Source organism: Bos indicus x Bos taurus, chromosome 14, assembly GCF_003369695.1.
Source record: "Bos indicus x Bos taurus breed Angus x Brahman F1 hybrid chromosome 14, Bos_hybrid_MaternalHap_v2.0, whole genome shotgun sequence".
Taxonomy (NCBI): Eukaryota; Metazoa; Chordata; class Mammalia; order Artiodactyla; family Bovidae; genus Bos; species Bos indicus x Bos taurus.
Genome location: NC_040089.1, coordinates 38,582,378 through 38,601,508, shown reverse-complemented (window position 1 = coordinate 38,601,508; position 19,131 = coordinate 38,582,378). Strand labels below are relative to the sequence as shown.

The following is a 19,131-nucleotide window of genomic DNA, read 5'->3' as shown; positions in this document are numbered from 1 at the left end:
GATTTCAAAGGGAACACCTGGGTTTCTGGACAGAGAGGCTTTGCCAGGTACTGAGAAAATAGCAGCATCACCCCAGGGCAAGGCACATATGAGGGTCTCCTGGAAATGACAGAGATGTGAGGCAGATGTGGCAGTGTTTTACCTAAAATCTACTTCAAAACAAAGCCTTGGAAGTCTTAGCAAAGGAGCGACTTAATGATTGAGGAAACTGCCTCTAAAATTAAAATAATTTTTGGAATGAAAACTTCATGTGTGGGTGAACTCACAAGATCATTTTAGTTATACCCACTGTTTTGATATTATACAGACAGACTGAACGCATGATATAAGGCAAACTGTCCTTGTGACGCCTCAGAGCCGTGAAATCAACAAAATCCTTACCTTTCTCCAGAATGTCTGCTCATTCGCATCTCATCTCCTTGCCTAGGCCCTCCCAAATCTGGCTATAACTTACTTACCTACCTCACTTGCCATCCACCCCTTCTCAACCTGAGCTGACTCTACTGGAACATTAAAATGCCTGAACATCATCAGGAGATCTTGTTAAAACTCAGATTCTGACTCAGTAGGTCAGGAGAGAAATCCAAGTTATGACATTTCTAACAGAAGCATACACTGAATAACCATACTTCAAGAAGCAAGGTTCCAGTACCTGTCCGTTCACATTTCTCGGCCACGGAAGCCATCAGAAATTTTCCCCTACGAGACTGTTCTTTCTTTCCTCCCCTCCTTGGTTACTTAAACTTTATCCTTTCACCAAAGTCCTGTTAACAGTCTCTCTCCTCTCAGAAGTCATTTCAACCACACTACGTATTCTATTTATCTCGCCCTTCTCTGAATCGTCTTATTAAACCCAGCAATCACTATGTGTTCTCCAACCTCTGCTTCTACTTTGGATTTTAATTCTCAAAGCAGAATTTTAAATCAAAAACTGTCTCATACCTTTTCTGTGTTTTCCATGTCGCCTAATATAAAACTTGACATACCATATATTACCAATATGTACTCATCGATTTTCTCTAGCCTCAGCTGGCCTGGCCTGGGCAATAACTTGGATCACAAATATGGAACCTAAATACCCTGCATCAAACATACTAGTGTGCTATAAAATCAGGTGAAAGGGTATTCATGGTGTTGCTGTTGTTTATTAGCTAAGTCTTGTCTTAGCTATTAGCTAATTTTGCAATCCCCTGTACTGTAGCCCTCTAGGCTCCTCTGTCATGGGATTTCCCAGGCAAGAATTGGAGTGGACTGCCGTTTCTTTCTCCAGGGGATCTTCCCATCCAGTGAGCAAACTTGTCTCTTCTGCATTGGCAGGTGGATTCTTTATCACTGAGCCACCAGGGAAGCCCAACTCATGACATACCTAGGCTAGGCTAAAGATAAATTTTTGAATAGTTGAACATGGATTATTTTTGTAAAGGCCATATCTTTTTACTGACTGTGATAAATTCAAGGCTACAATGCTTTCATTGTTTTTGTTGCCATTTAGGAGAGAAGTTGTTAATCTTTAAGACTATTTTAAGAGACCTCAGTATTTAAGGAAATTCTTTAGTATTGACAAAGTACAATACCATCTATCAGTTCTCTCAGTCTTGACCTATTAATATTCCAAAATCACTGCAGATGATGACTGTAGCCATGAAATTAAAAGATGCTTGCTCCTTGGAAGAAAAGTTATGACCAACCTAGAAAGCATATTAAAACTAAGAGCATTTCCTTGTTGAAACAGAATTAATCAAATCCTTTTTCATTCCTTCCATTTTAGAATCACTGCTGAAAATCTTGTCATCTTTTTACTTTTTTTATTCCATTTTTTCCCCTTCCAATTAACATAAATGGAGCTTAGAGTATGTGTCAGCCTCTCAGCTGAGGAAATGCAGAAACTACTAAAGCACAGTTCCTTCCCACAAAGGAAGGTAAGGCAAGAGAAAGAGACAAGGATGTAAATAACAGAGGCAGAGACAGGTATGAAATGCTGTAGAAGCCAAGGAACTGGGGTTAGAGTGTACCTAAAATCACTGCAGATGGTGACTGCAGCCATGAAATTAAAAGATGCTTACTCCTTGGAAGGAAAGTTATGACCAACCTAGATAGCATATTCAAAAGCAGAGACATTACTTTGCCAACAAAGGTCCATCTAGTCAAGGCTATGGTTTTTCCAGTGGTCATGTATGGGCATGAGAGTTGGACTGTGAAGAAGGCTGAGCACTGAAAAATTGATGCTTTTGAACTGTGGTGTTGGAGAAGACTCTTGAGAGTACCATGGACTGCAAGGAGATCCAACCAGTTCATTCTGAAGGAGATCAGCCCTGGGATTTCTTTAGAGGGAATGATGCTGAAGCTGAAACTCCAGTACTTTGGCCACCTCATGCGAAGAGTTGACTCATTGGAAAAGACTCTGATGCTGGGAGGGATTGGGGGCAGGAGGAGAAGGGGATGACAGAGGATGAGATGGCTGGATGGCATCACTGACTCAATGGATGTGAGTCTGAGTGAACTCCGGTAGTTGGTGATGGGTAGGGAGGCCTGGAGTGTTGCGATTCATGGGGTCGCAAAGAGTCGGACACAACTGAACAACTGAACTGAACTGAACTTTGGACAAGGGGGTTTAGACAAAAAAGCAGATTAGTCTTTAGGTGAGTCTTGAAGGAAGAGGAGAAATTCACTGGAGAGAAAACAAGATGCACATAAATCATTCCAGCATCTGCAAAAGCAGCAGCTTGGCAAGATGCCTACAGCCTAAAAAGCCCAAGGTATATGGAATAACGATGCAGGTGATTTTATGAAAGAGCACTGCTTTTCATTTGTTTAGATGTATTCACTGCATTCACCTAACTCAAGCAACAAAAACTCTTCTCTCAGCCTTTTCTTTCTAGACAGGAGTTCTGAGGTTCTTTCTTCATCTTCAGTCAAAAGCCTCCCCTCCCCAACCTCTTTCTTTCTTGGCTTTAGTTTCCTGTCTCTGGACACCTGATCTCACTATAGGTTTTTTTGAGCCCATCAGTCAATCATTCAATATTTCAGATTTGGATTTGCCACGTCTTGAACAAACACAAGATACAGTTTCATATTTTATTCCTAGCACATTTATTGGATTGTCTCCTGTTTAGATAAGGTTACCTGAACTATTTGAGTTGCAACAGCAACACAAAGGGGAGAGTTATAAAAAGTAACTCCCATGCTCATTCTTGGGTCTTATCTAATAGCTCATTATCTGATCTAGCTGACCTTTTCTACACCCCCACCCCTTCCTCCAGCCCTCACCTCTGTTCTTGCTCACTTCTGAATTCTACTTCCTTCCTTCTCATTCATGTGGCTTTTTCAGTTTATCCTGTCATTCACTGAACCTCTGTTTTCACTATCCCACAGAACTGTGCCATTAACTAATTTTGAGATTCCATTTTCCACCACTCCTCCAAGTAGACAGATTTAAACAGTGGGTCTTGGGAAATCTTATTGTTTAAGCTTCTCTTTTTGGTTTCTAAGCACTTCATGAAAGGGAGTGATTTCTATTTTCCTGCACTAATAATTAAGAGGTGCTCCCTTAGAAAAAGGAGAAAGTGAATGTGAGAGTTGAGGTGAAAAAGGATCTGGATCCTAGAGTCAATTTTTAATGTCTCTTTTTAGACTTCACTTCCTCTGGACAGCCTCAAGCTTTCTACTCAGAGTTCCATTCCCAGTGGCTGCGGGACTGCCACAGTGGCTGCCACATCACCTGGGAGCTTGGTAGGAATGCAGAATATTGGGGGCCACCCAGACCTCCTGAGTCATAATCTGCATGTTAACAAGATTCCCAGGGAATTCATATGCACAGTAAAGCCTGAGTGACCCTGGACTAAAGCACCCTGATTTCTATTCCCCAAATCATACCTAGCTGCTTTTTCATGAAAAACATTTTTTCTACCCTTTATTTTCTGGTGATTGAAAATTTTCTTTGATTAAACACTTAAAACTTAAAACCTGTTTAGCCTATTAAATAATGTCCATGTTCATATTTTGCCTTTGTGGTTGATGAGCTTCTAATAAAGAAAATCTGTTGCCTTTTTCGTAATAAGCTATCAAGAAAAAGTTGACTTAGTTAACTTAATTGCATTTTATTGATTCTGTTAATCAGTTAAAAGCAAAAGAGAAAAGAAAAAGTAAGATTCATTGGCTTATAGTTCTAGGTTCTTATATTAAACTCACCAGTTTAATAACCCACTAATCCAAGTCACATATCTGGGTCATTCCCATAATTTATTTTTTGGAGTTCCCATACAATTAGTTGTATTTAACCTCCAGTCTGCAATTTGAACCTCAAACACATTACGTGGTCTGTATCTGTACTTGATTTGTATTACAGAATATCTGAACACTTTTAAAATCAACCCCCTTCTCCCACCCTGGCTAACATGACTTGAATCTCATTCACATCTCCAAGAGCAGGTGATACCACATGAAATGGCTGTAAAGAGTGGTGTGACCTACGGCAAACTAGAGAAATTATTACTTTAAATCTTCCTGCTTTTTGGAAATACTTGACCACTACATATGATAGGAATACATACTGTAGTAAACTTCCCTATCAGATTTTGTAACTTAAAGCATAGTGAAATAAATGAATACAAAGTACCTCAAAACATCTCATGCATTTGACTCCACAGAGATCTTTATGTAATAACCCCCAAAATACCTTTTCATAATATCCCATCCTCACACCACTCCATTCCTGCCCTCTCAATCTCAGCTGACAATCTTGCTCCATACTTCATTGGGAAAAACAGAATTATTCATATAAAACTTCTCTTTTTCCACTAAATACACCAAATATACCTACAGCCTCAGCCCTTCCTGTCAGAAGAAAAAAACTGACTCTGCAGTTATATTTTTTCCCTCCCATGTCAAGTGCTTTTACAAGTTGTGCATTTCCATCAACTTCCAAGCACACTCTTTAAAAAACAAAACCAAAAACATTGCCATATACCCATGTAGTGCTAGCTAATTCCATTTCTCAAATTGTTCTCAGCTTTCTTTGCTTATTTCTCCTTTCTGCTCCACCTCTACATATTGCTGGGCCATGGCTCAATTTAAAGCATTCAACCTTCATCCATAAAAATCTTGGATGGTTTTATTCAGTCAGTTAAGATGGTTCTTAACAGCATCCATACATTATTTCCACACTTTTATCTCAAGTCCCACTTCTCCACTGACCATTAAACTCAGCTGAGGACAACAAGGCAATGCAAAATAAGCTTTGTCTAAAGGAAACCCCTGATTTCATCCTTACCTTCTCTTGTTTCTCTTCCTGTCTCAGTAAATGCTTCAATTATCTATCAATATGCTTAAATAAGCATATTGGGCTTCCCTGATAGCTCAGTTGGTAAAGAATCCACCTGCAATGCAGGAGACCCTGGTTCGATTCCAGGTTGGGAAGATCCGTGGAGAAGGGATAGGCTGCCCACTCCAGCATTCTTGGGCTTCCCTTGTGGCTCAGCTGGTAAAGAATCTGCCTGCAATGCAGGAGACCTGGGTTCCATCCCTGGGTTGGGAAGATCCCCTGGAGGAAGGGAAAGGGTACTCACTCCAGAATTCTGGCCTAGAGACTATATAGTCCATGGGGTCACAAAGAGCGGGACACGACTGAGCAACTTTCACTTTCAGTTTTATGCTTAAGTAAAAATCTTAAAAAAGTCGTCCTCCTTATCTTTCACCCTTCATATTAAATTTATCAAAAACCCATCAGCAATGCTATTTAAACAGACCTGAAACCACCCACCTCTTCCATCTTTACCACTGTCACCCTGGCCCCAGCTATCATTATCTCTCATTAGAATATACCAACGGCTTCCTACCTATCTCTCTGTGCTTTCACTGTGAATCCTCCTGCAACCCATTCCCCAAGGCACAGCGTAATTATATAAAACTGGAAATAAGACCAAAGGTCAGTCCTAGCCTTCTTTGTGGTCCCTGAAGACTCCCACCTCATTTTTGACTTAAAGACCTTTTACCTGATATTCCTGCTGCCTAGATTTCTATAGCTTTGTTTAGTTGACTCATTATTCTAATTCAGCTCTCAGCTCAAAAGTCATTATTTTAGAGAGGTCTTCCCCAGCTACTCAGTATGTTAGCTCCACCTCTATCATGCATGCATGCTAAGTCACTTCAGTCGTGTCCAATTCTATGCAACCCTACAGACTGTAGCCTGCCAGGCTCCTCTATCCATGTGATTCTCCAGGCAAGAATACTAGAGTGTGTTGCCACGGCCTCCTCTAGGGGAGTTTCCCAACCTAGGGATCGAACCTATGTCTTCTTATGTCTCCTGCATTGGCAGGTGGGTTCTTTACCGCTAGCGCCACCTCGGAAGGCCCCACGTCTGTCATGCTCCATCATCTCACATTGTTTATTTTCATTAACTTGTTGAACTTTTTTCAAAAACAGTGCCTGGTACAAAAATGCTCAATCAGTATTTGTTGAATTCAATTCTTTGTAAATCACAAATTTATCAATTAGAATAAAAAATTGTTTTAATCAATTACAAATGCCTTTCTGTACCTTCTTAAAATTATGACAGCAACAGATACTTAGGAAAATAAAGAAAGGGTTACTTAAACATACTTACTGTTTTACCTTCACCAGACAATTCATTACCACTTGAATTTTCACATTTTCTTCCAATGAACTAAATATTCTATGTAACATATGCATGTATTATGTTCACGGGGTTCTCGAAAGGAGTCAGACACAACTCAGTGACTTAACAACAACAATGTATATATTATACATGACAACATATAAAACTATAAAATGCTAGTTTTATAAACTTAAATGCAATTAGTAAAAATCATTAAAAAGATGAAAATTTAAGTTTTAAATCCTGTGTAATTACTTGGTTGTATAAATTCCCAAGATAAGTATGTGAGAGGACACAGCTAAACAATAGCAAAGAATGTTATTGAACTAAATGTCATTCTTAATTGTGATTATAAATAATTATAAATGACCATGTTGCTTTTAATGAAGGCAGCCGGTAAAGGTAACTAAGAAACAATTAAGCAAAGAAACTGTATTTCCCTACAGACTATAATTATAAATTTGGGATATGTTCCCAAACTGACTTACCTCTTCTAAAACTAAGCTGAAAACTTTGGATTAGAAAAGAGTTAAGGCTGCAGATATCACCTGGCCCAGAGGAGATAGTTCATGTTTGATGAATGAGTGGGTAAACAAGCTTGATCATTTCTCCCATCCATTCCTCCCTGAACCATCCCTGGACTACTATGATGATACCCAAACTGTTTTATGAGACCTCCGGTATAGCCTTCATATCTCAGAATTCAAGGGTCCTCATTTTACTTGATCTTTATAAGCAACATTTAACAGAGTTGATCATCCTTTCTGCCTTTCTTCATTTGACTTCAAGACATCTTACTTCCCTGTTTTTTTCCCTAATTCTCAACTCCATTTGATGTTCCTCCTCTCCTTCCCTAACTCTACACTGTTAAGTATGTCGTGGGCTCACTCTGTGACTATCTCTTCCTTCTACGGTGGCTCAGACGGTAAAGAATCAGCCTGCAGGGCGGGAGACCTGGGTTCGATCCCTGGGTTGGGAAGATGCCCTGGAGGAGGGTATGGCAACACACTCCAGTATTCTTGCAAAGAGTCAGACACAACTTGTATCTGTTCTCCTCAGTGAAAGCTGGGACCTCATTTTCTACATGACTTTCACACTCATGTCAGCCACACGGGCCACTTGCTGGGTTGGGAGAGTTAGGGTTTTTACACCTATTCTAGGCAAGTTAGAAAGTTTGTTGTATTAACAGCTGGGCCCTCAACAGTGCCCGGTATTTGGTAAACTAATACTTGTCAAATGAAGAAATAAACAACAATAAACAATTTCAAAATTTTGTGACACTTTTCTGGCTCTGGGTATTGCATGCTTCTGATGAAACTGCTTCTCATGTCTTGCCTTTCTAAGATCCTAGATCTGCTGCTTTCATTTAATGAGGAATCTTTAATCTTCCAGAATTACAGGGTAGCTAACAAATTCAACAGAACTGAGCTGTAATGTCACTCTCTTCCTACAGGTATTGCCATCTACAAGTGCAACTTTCAAAAAGAAAATTACATTAATTTGAAATGTCAATGCTAAAAAAAAAACAAAAAAAAAAAACGCTATGTATCCAAATTAAGGTTTTAAAAACTTTTCAATTCTGTAGACAAATTAACTAAAACAAAAAAAAAGCTTTATTATATCTAAATAATATTAGTGAAGTAAAATAAAAACTGTTTAAGAAAATTAAATGTTATTGTAAATCAAGAAGAAAGAAACTTTAAAAACTTTAAATAAGACTAACATTCTTTGAGTCAAGATATTTCATAAACCTTTAAGTGCATATAGATTACACTGCATACCCTTAAAAGATGCAAATATTTAACTTTGAAAACTACCAGGCAAGTGCCAGTACACAGAAAAAATAATCATTTTAGGAATCAAAAGTTGAAATAAAACCTTACTTGCAGTGAATTCCTGCCACTTTTAGCAAGGTAAGAAATTTGTCAACATTAAGCTCTGGGTAAACGAGTTATGAGGCCATCAATTTATTCTGTATATTGTATCAGTTCATTTCAGTCTCTCGATTGTGTCTGACTCTTTGTGACCCCATGGACTGCAGCTGCCAGGCCTCCCTGTCCATCACTGACTCCCAGAGCTTGCTCAAACTCATGTCCATCGAGTCGGTGATGCCATCCAACCATCTTATCCTCTGTCCTCCCCTTCTCCTCCTGCCTTCAATCTTTTATACAATATCCATATATTATTTTATTCAGTGACAATGATATATGTCACTGGGTGGCAGATAATGTCAGAAAATGTACATTTATAATAGTTGCTTTGTGAGAGCAACTCACAAGCTAAAATTAACTTTTTTCAGGCTTGGACTCAGGGCTACAGCTAGTCAGAAATAGGGCAGAGCCCAGACTAACATCACCCTGGGTTGGGGGCTACATTGTCCCTTGACCAGTTTCTACAGTTATCTGCTGTACAGAAGAAAGATCTGCATAGAAGAAAAATCACTTCATTTCCAGTGTTAAGCATGGCCGTATAAAGGATTTAAGTGACAATCTGGTACTGAGCCATTGTTTGTATCAAAACATGTACCATGGACTGTGAGTATGACTGGCTGTTGGCTTGGACCCTCTGGTTGCCCAGTGGAAGGACAGGTAGCTAGATGTATTTTGTTCTACATTTGGAAAAATGCTGTGCAAAACTTCTGTCCCTAGTCTCATCATATGTGAAGTAACAGCAAGCAGGTACAGCCATCAACCCTCCCAGCAGAGTATCTGTCAACTGTTCTGTGACTGGCACGGAAATAGTTATAATAGTGGGAATAGCTTGTATAATTGTCATTGTGAGACATGATCTTTGGGTCAGCAAGATTCCCTGGAGAAGGAAACAGCAACCCAGTCCAGTATCCTTGGCTGGAGAATACTCATGGACAGAGGAGCTTGGCAGGCTATAGTCCGTGGGGGTCGCAGAGTCGGACACGACCGAGCATTTACAAAGGCAAATGACACATATAAAATTTTTAGGGAATATGTCCTAAAGTTGCTAAAGGACATTCTAGACTTAGATACACTTTCTATCACAGTGAGCTGTTTTGGATTTTAGCCAATCTATACTTTAAGACACTTATTAAAGAGTTGTTACAAGAGATAAATATGCATTAATTTATTATTTAAATTCCAGAGCATCTGAACATCTTTACCACTGATCAGCAGCTCTATATTATAGGACAATTTTTAGTACACCATGAATATTTTTAAAAACAGAAAAAATAATTCTGAATTATTTGATTTATTCTTCATCTCTGATATTTCCAACTTATCTCTGGTGTTGATGATATCCTACTTATAGAACTTTTTTTATTTTAATTCCTCTTTCTTGTCCTTTATATTTATCTCATATAATTTTATCTATTTTCCATCCATGCTTTATTCAACACATATTTACTAAACATTCAACAGTATTCAATCAACAAATATTAATATTTACTGAGTACATCTATGCATCAGGCACACAGTTATAAAAGTAAGTACATCCTTATCCTTCCAGCAAATTCAGTCTTGAAAGGAAAATGGACATGTATATATTTAATTGCAACAAAACTTCAATACTATAAACAGGCTTAAATAAAATACTTTGGCTTCTCATGTTGCGCTAGTGGTAAAGAACCCACCTGCTGATGCAGGAGACGTAAGAGATGCAGGTTCAATCCCTGGGTTGGGAAGATCCCCTGGAGGAGGGCATGGCAACCCACTCCAGTATTCTTGCCTGGAGAATCCCATGGACAGAGGAGCCTGGCGGGCTACAGTCCATAGGGTCACAGAGTCGGACATGACTGAGCAATTAAGCACAACACATGCACAGCAAGAAAGACCCAGCACAGCCAAATGAATTTTAAATAAAAAAAAAAAAAGAAAGAACAGTGTATAGTTTAATATGAACACAGATTCAATTATATACAAGGGAGTTGAGCTTTCAAACTGTGGTGCTGGAGAAGACTCTTGAGGGTCCCTTAGACAGCAAGAAGATTAAACTAGTCCATCCTAAAGGAAATCAACCCTGAATGTTCACTGGAAGGACTGATGCTGAAGCTGAAGCTCCAATACTTTGGCCACCTGACACAAAGAGCCAAATCATTGGAAAAGACCCTGATGCCCGGAAAGAATGAGGGCAGGAGGAGAAGGGGAAGATGGAGGATGTGATGGTTGGATGGCATCACCAACTCAATGGACATGAATTTGAACAACAACAATAAGGGCTATGAGGCTTATTGGACTAGATCTGCCTCCTTTTGTAAGTTCTTCAAGACGGGCTTTAACTTGTGAGCAGCCAGAAGTTAACAGGAGCTTTAGACAGTTGAGTAAGCGTCAGAGATTTGTTTGAGGGAAAAGACAGATTGTGTAGCAGTGATGAAGGTAGATTAAAGTAGAAATAAAGTAAGACTAGATAGTATAATCTTCTGCAGGGGAAGCTGTGATGCCTGTCTCGGGGAGACAAAGAACACAGGTTTGGATGAAACAGAATAGATGGATTCAAACATTTCTAAGACAGAATCTAAGACTCTGGCGAGTAACTGTGTATTTGTATTTGTGTGTACACATTACATGGAAGTGGACAGAGGGAATGAAAGCAAGGCAAGAGCTGATGTCCCTGATGATCTGTTTTTGTTTGGACAGGACTTAGCAGATGTCGATGACATTCCCTGAGAAAGAATCCAGGGAGGGAAGGAGGACCATGGGCAAGAGTGGAACAAAAGCAGCTCATTTTCTTTTTAGACATCTTAAACTTGAAGCAATATTACAATATTACTTGAGGATTCAAGAGATGACCCAGTGGGCAGTGGGAAACATGAAAACAATGCTCAAAGAAGACTGTCGGATGGAGTGTCAGCACGGAGCCGTCAACAGACAGAAGGTATTTAAAGTCAAATGAGTAGATAAAATTCCCCAGGAAGGGAGAAGACCAAAAGTAAAACCATGGGGGCCAAAAGGAAAGTTTGAAGAGATGAGCAAGACCCTCGGAAAAGACCCTGATGCTGGAAAAGATTGAAAGCAAAAGGAGAGGAGGGTGGCAGAGGATGAGATGCTTAGATAGCATCACCGACTTAATGGACATGAACTTCAGCAAACTCCAGGAAATAGAGAGGGATAGGGAAGCCTCTCGTGCTGCAGTCCATAGGGTCACAAAAGTAAGACACGACTTAGCGACTGAACAACAACAACATGATGAAGAAATAACCAAAAAAATAAAAATAAAAGAACCAAGTGATGGGGTTAATACCCACAAAAAGGACAGGCTTGAAGAAAAATAGCAGTATGCTCAACAGGATCAAATCTCTTATCTCACTGCAGCCCGTGGGCTATATATTCCTAAATCTACATACATAGGAATATATAGGCCATGGGCTGGTATAGAATTGGTATCCCTATACCAAGTCTACCAATGACAAAAACAATGCCCCAAATCGTTGTTGTCAGACTTCATATACCAGCAAGCAGCGGAGACAACACAGGTCTAAAGGCAATGTTTCCTCCTCAAATATCCACTGCCTCTTCAGTTACAGCTTCATTTGATGACCTAAAAGCTTCAGTTTTTCAATGTATCCTGAATTAAACACTGGTAATCCCTCTGCTTAGGTTACTGGTTTCTAGAATTAATAATGCATTTCTCCTCTCCCTGATTCTACCACAGGGCTTTGATTTCATCAACCTACTCTGCTTCTGGTTTCCTACAAAAACAGTCAGCCACTCCACTTTGTTGATTCCTTTTTTTTTTAACTTCATTAGAATACAGCCAATTAACAATGTTGTTATAGTTTCAGTGGACAGCAGAGGGACTCAGCCAGACATATACATGTATCCATTCTCCCCCAAATTCCCCCCCCATCCAGGCTGCCACATAACACTGAGCAGAGTTCCTTGTGCTGTACAGTAGGTCCTTGTGTGTTATCCATTTTAAATATAGCAGTGTGTACATGTGATCCCAAACTCCCCAGGTATCCCTCCCCACCATCCTTCCCCACTGGCAACCAGTAAGTTCATTCTCTAAGTCTCTGAGTGTGTTTCTGTTTTGTAAATAAGTTACTCTGTATCGTTGCTTTTTAGATTCCGCATGTTGGTTCCTCTTCCAGCTGAGACATGCCCTTCACTCTTGGCCACAGCTTGTGGTCCTGACCATCTGCCAGAAACAACATAAACGTCATCTTCCCCATTGATTAACTCTCCTGTAGGAATATTCCAGTATTCTGTGATCCCCTGGCATCAATCATACATGTGAACGAAGAATTTTGTGTCCCTGCGTACTTGAAAATTTTCAAATGTGTCTATTCTTTCTTCTCAATCAGCCTATAAGCTCTTCCAGTGAAGATGTGACCTTCCGGAGGTCATTTTTAACCCTATTAATTAATGAGCCTTAGAGTGGGGGCAGGGTTATGATGTTAATAAACATGAATGTGGCTTGGCTGCGGTATTCAAACACAAAAAAACAGACTAAAATAAGCACCAAATGTACATAAAGTAACTGGCTATTCAAACTTTTAATGCAGTATAACAGAGTATAGGACTTCTGTGATAGCTCAGATGGTAAAGATTCTGCCTGCCATGCAGGAGACCCGGGTTCCATCCCTGCATCAGGATGGAACCCTGGAGAAGGGGAGTGTAAGTGGCCAAAAGCGGTGGCACTTATCACATGGCACTGCAGATTCTATAGGAAGTGGCTCTTTAGCTTTTCATTTTATCAAAAGACCCTTTGGCGGATTCATTTTGATATTTGGCAAAACTGATACAATTATGTAAAGTTTAAAAATAAAATAAAATTTAAAAAAAAAAGAAAAAAAAAATTTATTTGTAGAATCTTTAATTGAGGTATGTGGGATCTAGTTCCTTGACCAGAGATTGAACCCAGGCCTCCTGCATTGGAAGCATGAAGCCCTAGCCACTGGACCATCAGGGAAGTCCCCTGAAAGAATTTTTTTTAATCTTTTTATTTTTTATTGGGATATCCCTGATAGCTCAGTTGGTAAAGAATCCACCAGCAATGTGGGAGACCTGGGTTCCATTCCTGGGTTGGGAAGATCCCCTGGAGAAGGGAAAGGCTAAAGTATTCTGGCCTGGAGAATTCGAAGAACTGCAGAGTCCATGGGGTTGCAAAGAGCCGGACACGACTGAGCGACTTTCACTTCACTTCACTTCATAGCCAATTAACAATGCTGTGATAGCCTCAGGTGAACAGTGAAGGGACTCATTCATATAATGTACATGTATCCATTCTCCCTCAAAAATACACTTCAGTCAACTATTTGAACCAATTTTCTTTCCATGGGTCGATCAACATCTGTACTTACATATACATAAATATATAGTTATTACTATATATTTACTATATATATTACTATATATTTATATATAGTAATAACTATATAAAATATAGTGTTTCAACAACTATATTTTATATAGTGTTTCAACAGTGTTTCAAATAAAGCAGTATCGTTCTTTTAGACTTCCCCTTCCATGTGTATTCTAGAAAATGTGTTCCTGTGTTACCGTCGGGAAATAAACTCTGCAGCCCAGTTATTAGCCAAGACATAGTTCTAGTGTTCATAGTATCTAAGGGCAACACAACATAAACCTTGGCTGGTTTCTGAATCTACATTTCAAGGATAGAACGAAAGCAGTGACTGAAAAGAAACGCATATAAACATTCTAGACCAGACATCATACAATAGGCACTTATTTTCTTTGGAAGTCAGACATAGAAAACGAATCACAGAACTGTTCTTTCATTATTTCCATATTACTTAAAACACACACACAAATATTCTCAGATTTCTTTTTGCACATTTGAACTCCCAAGTTCTTCCTTATTTTGAATAAAATGCAATGAGTACCTATCAACATGGAATAAGCACAGGGTGGCCTACTTGGAAAAACTCCATAATTAACTGGCTCTTTCTGTTTGAAAGCTCACAGATGAAGAAGTCAGAGAATTCTGTACTTTGAACAAACATTTTCAAATAGTCAGAAAATGGGAGACATTACTGATGTCATATCATGCATGGCACAGAATTTTGAAAAGAGCAAACAAATTTCAGATGAGCTATTTAAATGGTATTAAGGAAATATAATATTGGTTTTATGTCTTAGTAATACTTACAGGGACCCTGTAATTGCAGTATGGTTGATAATAAGCTAAACTTTACACAGGTCATCTCATTTCTTACATAATCCTCACAACACCCCTCTGAGGTGAGCACACGTGTTAGACATGAGGAAACTAAAGTAGAGGGCAACTTATGATTTGCCCAAAGTCACACAGCTAGTGGGTGCGTGCGTACATGCTCAGTCGCTTCAGTCACGTCTGACTCTGTGTAACCCTATGGACCACAGCCCTCCAGGCTCCTCTGTTCATGGGATTCTCCAGGCAAGAATATTGGAGTGGGTTGTCATGTCCTTCTCCAGGGGATCTTCCCGACCCAGGGATTGAACCCATATCTCTTATATCTTCTACATTTGGGGGAGGGTCCTTTTCTCCTAGAGCCACTTGGGAAGCCAGAAGTGGGTATCAGTGCCAGAATTTAAACCACTACAGCCTGATGGCTGGGACTGATTCCTTATCTCTGATGACTTCTCTTGCATGCTACCTACTTTCTTTAGGTTAAAATATTTTTCTAGTAAAAGTTAAAATAATATAAGGAAATATTTTGTAATATATAATGTGAACTTAGAATTTCCATGTTTCATCAAAGTTACCTAAATAGAGAATACCTATCCAAACTAATGTAAGTGAAAAAAAAAAAGGAAAAACTAGAATATATTAAAATTAATGGGACCCTGTAATGTGTCCAAAGGAGAAATGTTAGCATCAATGTTCATTAAGTTTGCTGTCATCAATGAAGATCATCGGTCTTTGCTAGTGCATTCCTAATTCATGCAAGGAGTAAGATTTTTGAAAACTTTTCTATATATTTAGGGTATGAAGTATCCTAATATTAATGAGTTACAGTCTTGAAAAAGTAATATTTAACAGTCTTTAAAAAGTAATTTTGTTTCTCAAACTTGCTAATTTACTCCCAGAATTCATATAAGGTTAAGGATATCACGTATTTTTATTGAATCCTTTACCCAAACGTATTTTCACACTTCGAAGTTCACAAATAAATTCAGAGGGTAAAAAGTTATTGCCAAAGTATTCCTTAACATAAAGCAACCACAGAAATGTATACTTTACAACATGTCATTTACACACTTCTAAGAAACAATGGCCCATTAGAAACTACATATATATATACTTTATGAACATGCGTGCATGCCCAGTCACATCTGACTCTTTGTGACCCCATAGGCTGTAACTCCACCAGACTCCTCTGTCCATGGGATTTTCCAGGCAAGAATACTGGGGTGGGTTACCATTTCCTCAGCTAGGGGATCTTCCCGACCCAGGGATCAAACCTGCGACTCTGTGTTTCCTACATTAGCAGGTGGATTCTTTACCACTGCACCACCTGGGAGACCCTATACCTATCTATCTGTCATCTGTCTACACACACATACGTGTGTGTGTGTGTGTGTACACACACATCAGTCATCTGGAAAGTGTCTTCAAATTATTCATCCTTGATTTTTTTTCAGGTCCACCATTCATAAGATTCCACCAGTTAGGAATTAGGAAATAATTCTTCTACTAAGTCATTTAAAAGCAAATACATCAACTGTTCAGCATTTTTGGGACAGGAATCTTTCTCCTAAGAGCAGAATTTAAAGCACTTAGTTGGAACATTAGATCTGAAGGTATTTATTTTACTCTGAAATTTAAAGAGCTATTAAAATGAAATGAACACTAATAAAAGAATATGTAGAAGAATACATAAGACCTGGGAATTCCCTGGTGGTCCAGTGGTTAGAACGCCATGCTTTTCCTGTCCAGGGACTAGGTTTAATCCCTGGTCAGGGAGCCAAGATCCTACAATCCTTGTGGCATAGTCAAATACACAGGACTAGTCCACTGCTTGTGTGTAATAACAAGATTGGAAAATTGCAAAGATGGATTTTAATCAAAGATGGATAAAAAAAAAAAAAAGTGGTGGTACCAGAGAACTTGACTCAATACTCTGTAATGACCTATATGGGAAAGGAATCTAAAAAAGAACAGCTACATATATAACTGATTCACTTTGCTATTCAGCACAAACTAACAACATTGTAATGCAACTACACTCCAATAAAACTTTAAAAAATGAAAAAAAAAAAGAATATGCAGAAGAAAATACTCTTGAAGAAAATCTTTTTTAAAAGTTTTATACAAGACAAATGGTAAAAGATTAAATACCAGCAGGATGGATTTTAACCACAGAAGCTAAAAGCATCATTAAACATTTCTATGTACATACCATTTGAAAAATGTTCTTACCATATACTCCATATTAGAAGCTGTAGGATATACCTGACTTCGCAACTTATTATGAAGGTCCAAGATACTCTGCATGTCATTGTCTGTGATGGCCCTTTTCCCTCTTTGCTTGGCTATCCACCACACACCATCCTCATCCATGTACTTTTCCAAAAGTTTTTCCAATAAAGTGGCATTAGGAACCACCATGGCTGGAATCGCTGGGGCCATGAGGAGCACTGTGGTTACCCTGAACCACTCCCGCACGGTACACTTCATAATGAATGCTCTCAGGATTTCCCCGGGAAAATCTCCAACACCGGCTCTTCCACTCCTTTTGGCTATAAGGACATGTAGTGCAATTAGGGTGAAAATCCCGGCACACATAAATTTTCTAACAACAAAAATAATACAACAGTCACAAAGGGATGGAGCCAGTTTGATTTGTTTACTTAATTCCAGCAAACGGAATAAATTTTGAAATAAATTTTCTCCAATCCATTTTTACTCCAGAGGACTTTTCACAGTGCACCTTTCCCACAAAACAGAAAACTGTATTTTCCAAGATAATGTACATGATGCCAAAAACATGGCAAAAGCAACCCAGAAGAGTTAAAGCTTGAAAGCGATGTCTGAATTACAAATCTTTAAATGGCTATTTATGGCACACAGCCTGCAAAGGGTTCTAGAATGTTTTATCCTAGAATGTTTTATCAGGCAATCCAGAGGTCCAGGTTTCTCTCTCTGTTTCAAGGTATTATTTTATCTCAGTGCCCCATCTCTGGTTCAAACATTGAGAATGTCAACAAAATTATGAAATCGAGGGCGAATGCTTTAAAGAAGTACAACATTTTACGCATACATATGTCCATGGAGATTTCTAAAGGGACCAGTGAATTAATGCAAGTGAACAGTTAAGGTCACTGGGGGAAGTATCTTCGCATACAGGCACAGGTCAAGAAGAAAAATTCATTATTTCCTAGAAAGCGTGTACCTAACCTGTAGCCCGCACCCGATGAAGACAACAGCCCACGGGCGGTTTCGGAGCCTCTCCGGCCACACGCCGCAGGCGCACACGGTTCACCCAAACCAAAGGAGGTGAAACTCACAAACTCACTGAGAAGCAGGAGCGCCCAGAGTTCTCCATCGTGGCTGCTTTCCGAGTACACACCCACCCCTCCGTGATCGACCGTTCTCTGCAACTGGATTTTTTTTTTTTTTAAGTTGAGTTTAAGAAGAAAAAAGTAGAAGAGGGTGGGAGCTTGACGACTTACCTCTCCAGTGTGAAGTTCCCTAAGATGGATCAGCCGAACCAGACGGCCGGCCTCCCCAGCCGCCTGCAGCCTGCACACAGACGGCCCGGTGCGGGAGGACCCGGGCCTCGCACGTCCTCCGGCGCTACCTGCAGTGGGATTGCTATCCTCGGCCTCGGCCGCTCCCCTCGGACCTGAAAGCCGGAGCTGGGCAAAGCGCGGCGAAGTTGGGAGCCCGAGGCTGGGGTGGAACGGCAGCGGCCTGGTTAGCTCTGCAGGGTGGGCGCCCGAGCGTCTCGGAGCAGAAGCTGCAGGAGCGAGAGGGGCGGGGACTCGGGTCAGTCTGGGCGGTGAAGGCTGCAGGCGACCCCGCGCTCCCGCTCTGTGCAGTCGCCGCGCGCAGAGCCAGGCGCAGAGCGCTTCCGCCGCTCCCCTGAGCGCCCGGGCATTTATTGCGGTCCCCGCGCGCGCGCACGTGACGTGAGCGCCCCTGCTCGCCCACCCCCACCTCTGCCCAGCCCTGGACGCGTGCCCGCGGCGGGAGCGAGGAGCGGCCGCCCGGCTTCTCACCACCCGCTTCACCATCCCCGCACCCCGCCCTCCGGCCCAGCGCCGTCAGGACGCCTGGCCTTTGTGGCGGTAGCTTGGGCTTCAGGGACCAGAGAGTGGAAGGTCTGGACCCCGTGAGAGGCCGTGTGCAAGGAGGATCAAACTCCCAACGCCCCCTCGCAGTTCCGCCAACTTTCCGAGAGCCGTCTCCTAGTTCCTTCCTGATTCGATGCTAAACAAGGAGCTGTCCCAGAGAGCGCGCGTAGCCGGTGGAGTGGGGTTAACACTTTGGAAACTGGGAAAGGTAACTGGGGCAGGGGAGCGTAGGGTAGGGGAACGGAAGTCTAGTCCTTTTATTTTCTCCAGGGAATCACTTCATTACCAAGACCGGCTGTCTAGAAT

General features: G+C 40.5%; 1 protein-coding gene across 1 annotated transcript in view; it reads right to left on the bottom strand.

The window, feature by feature from the left end:
- Positions 1-18,623, bottom strand: part of CRISPLD1 (cysteine rich secretory protein LCCL domain containing 1) — a 50,631-nt gene extending 32,008 nt beyond the window's left edge. Inside the window, exons 1-2 of the mRNA XM_027561220.1 lie at positions 18,202-18,623; positions 16,949-17,268 (exon numbers count right to left, since the gene is read on the bottom strand). Of these exons, the coding sequence (XP_027417021.1) occupies positions 16,949-17,206 (258 nt within the window). The 5' untranslated portion in view covers positions 17,207-17,268; positions 18,202-18,623. The remainder of the gene's footprint in view (positions 1-16,948; positions 17,269-18,201) is intronic.
- Between the last annotated feature and the right edge of the window lie 508 nt (positions 18,624-19,131).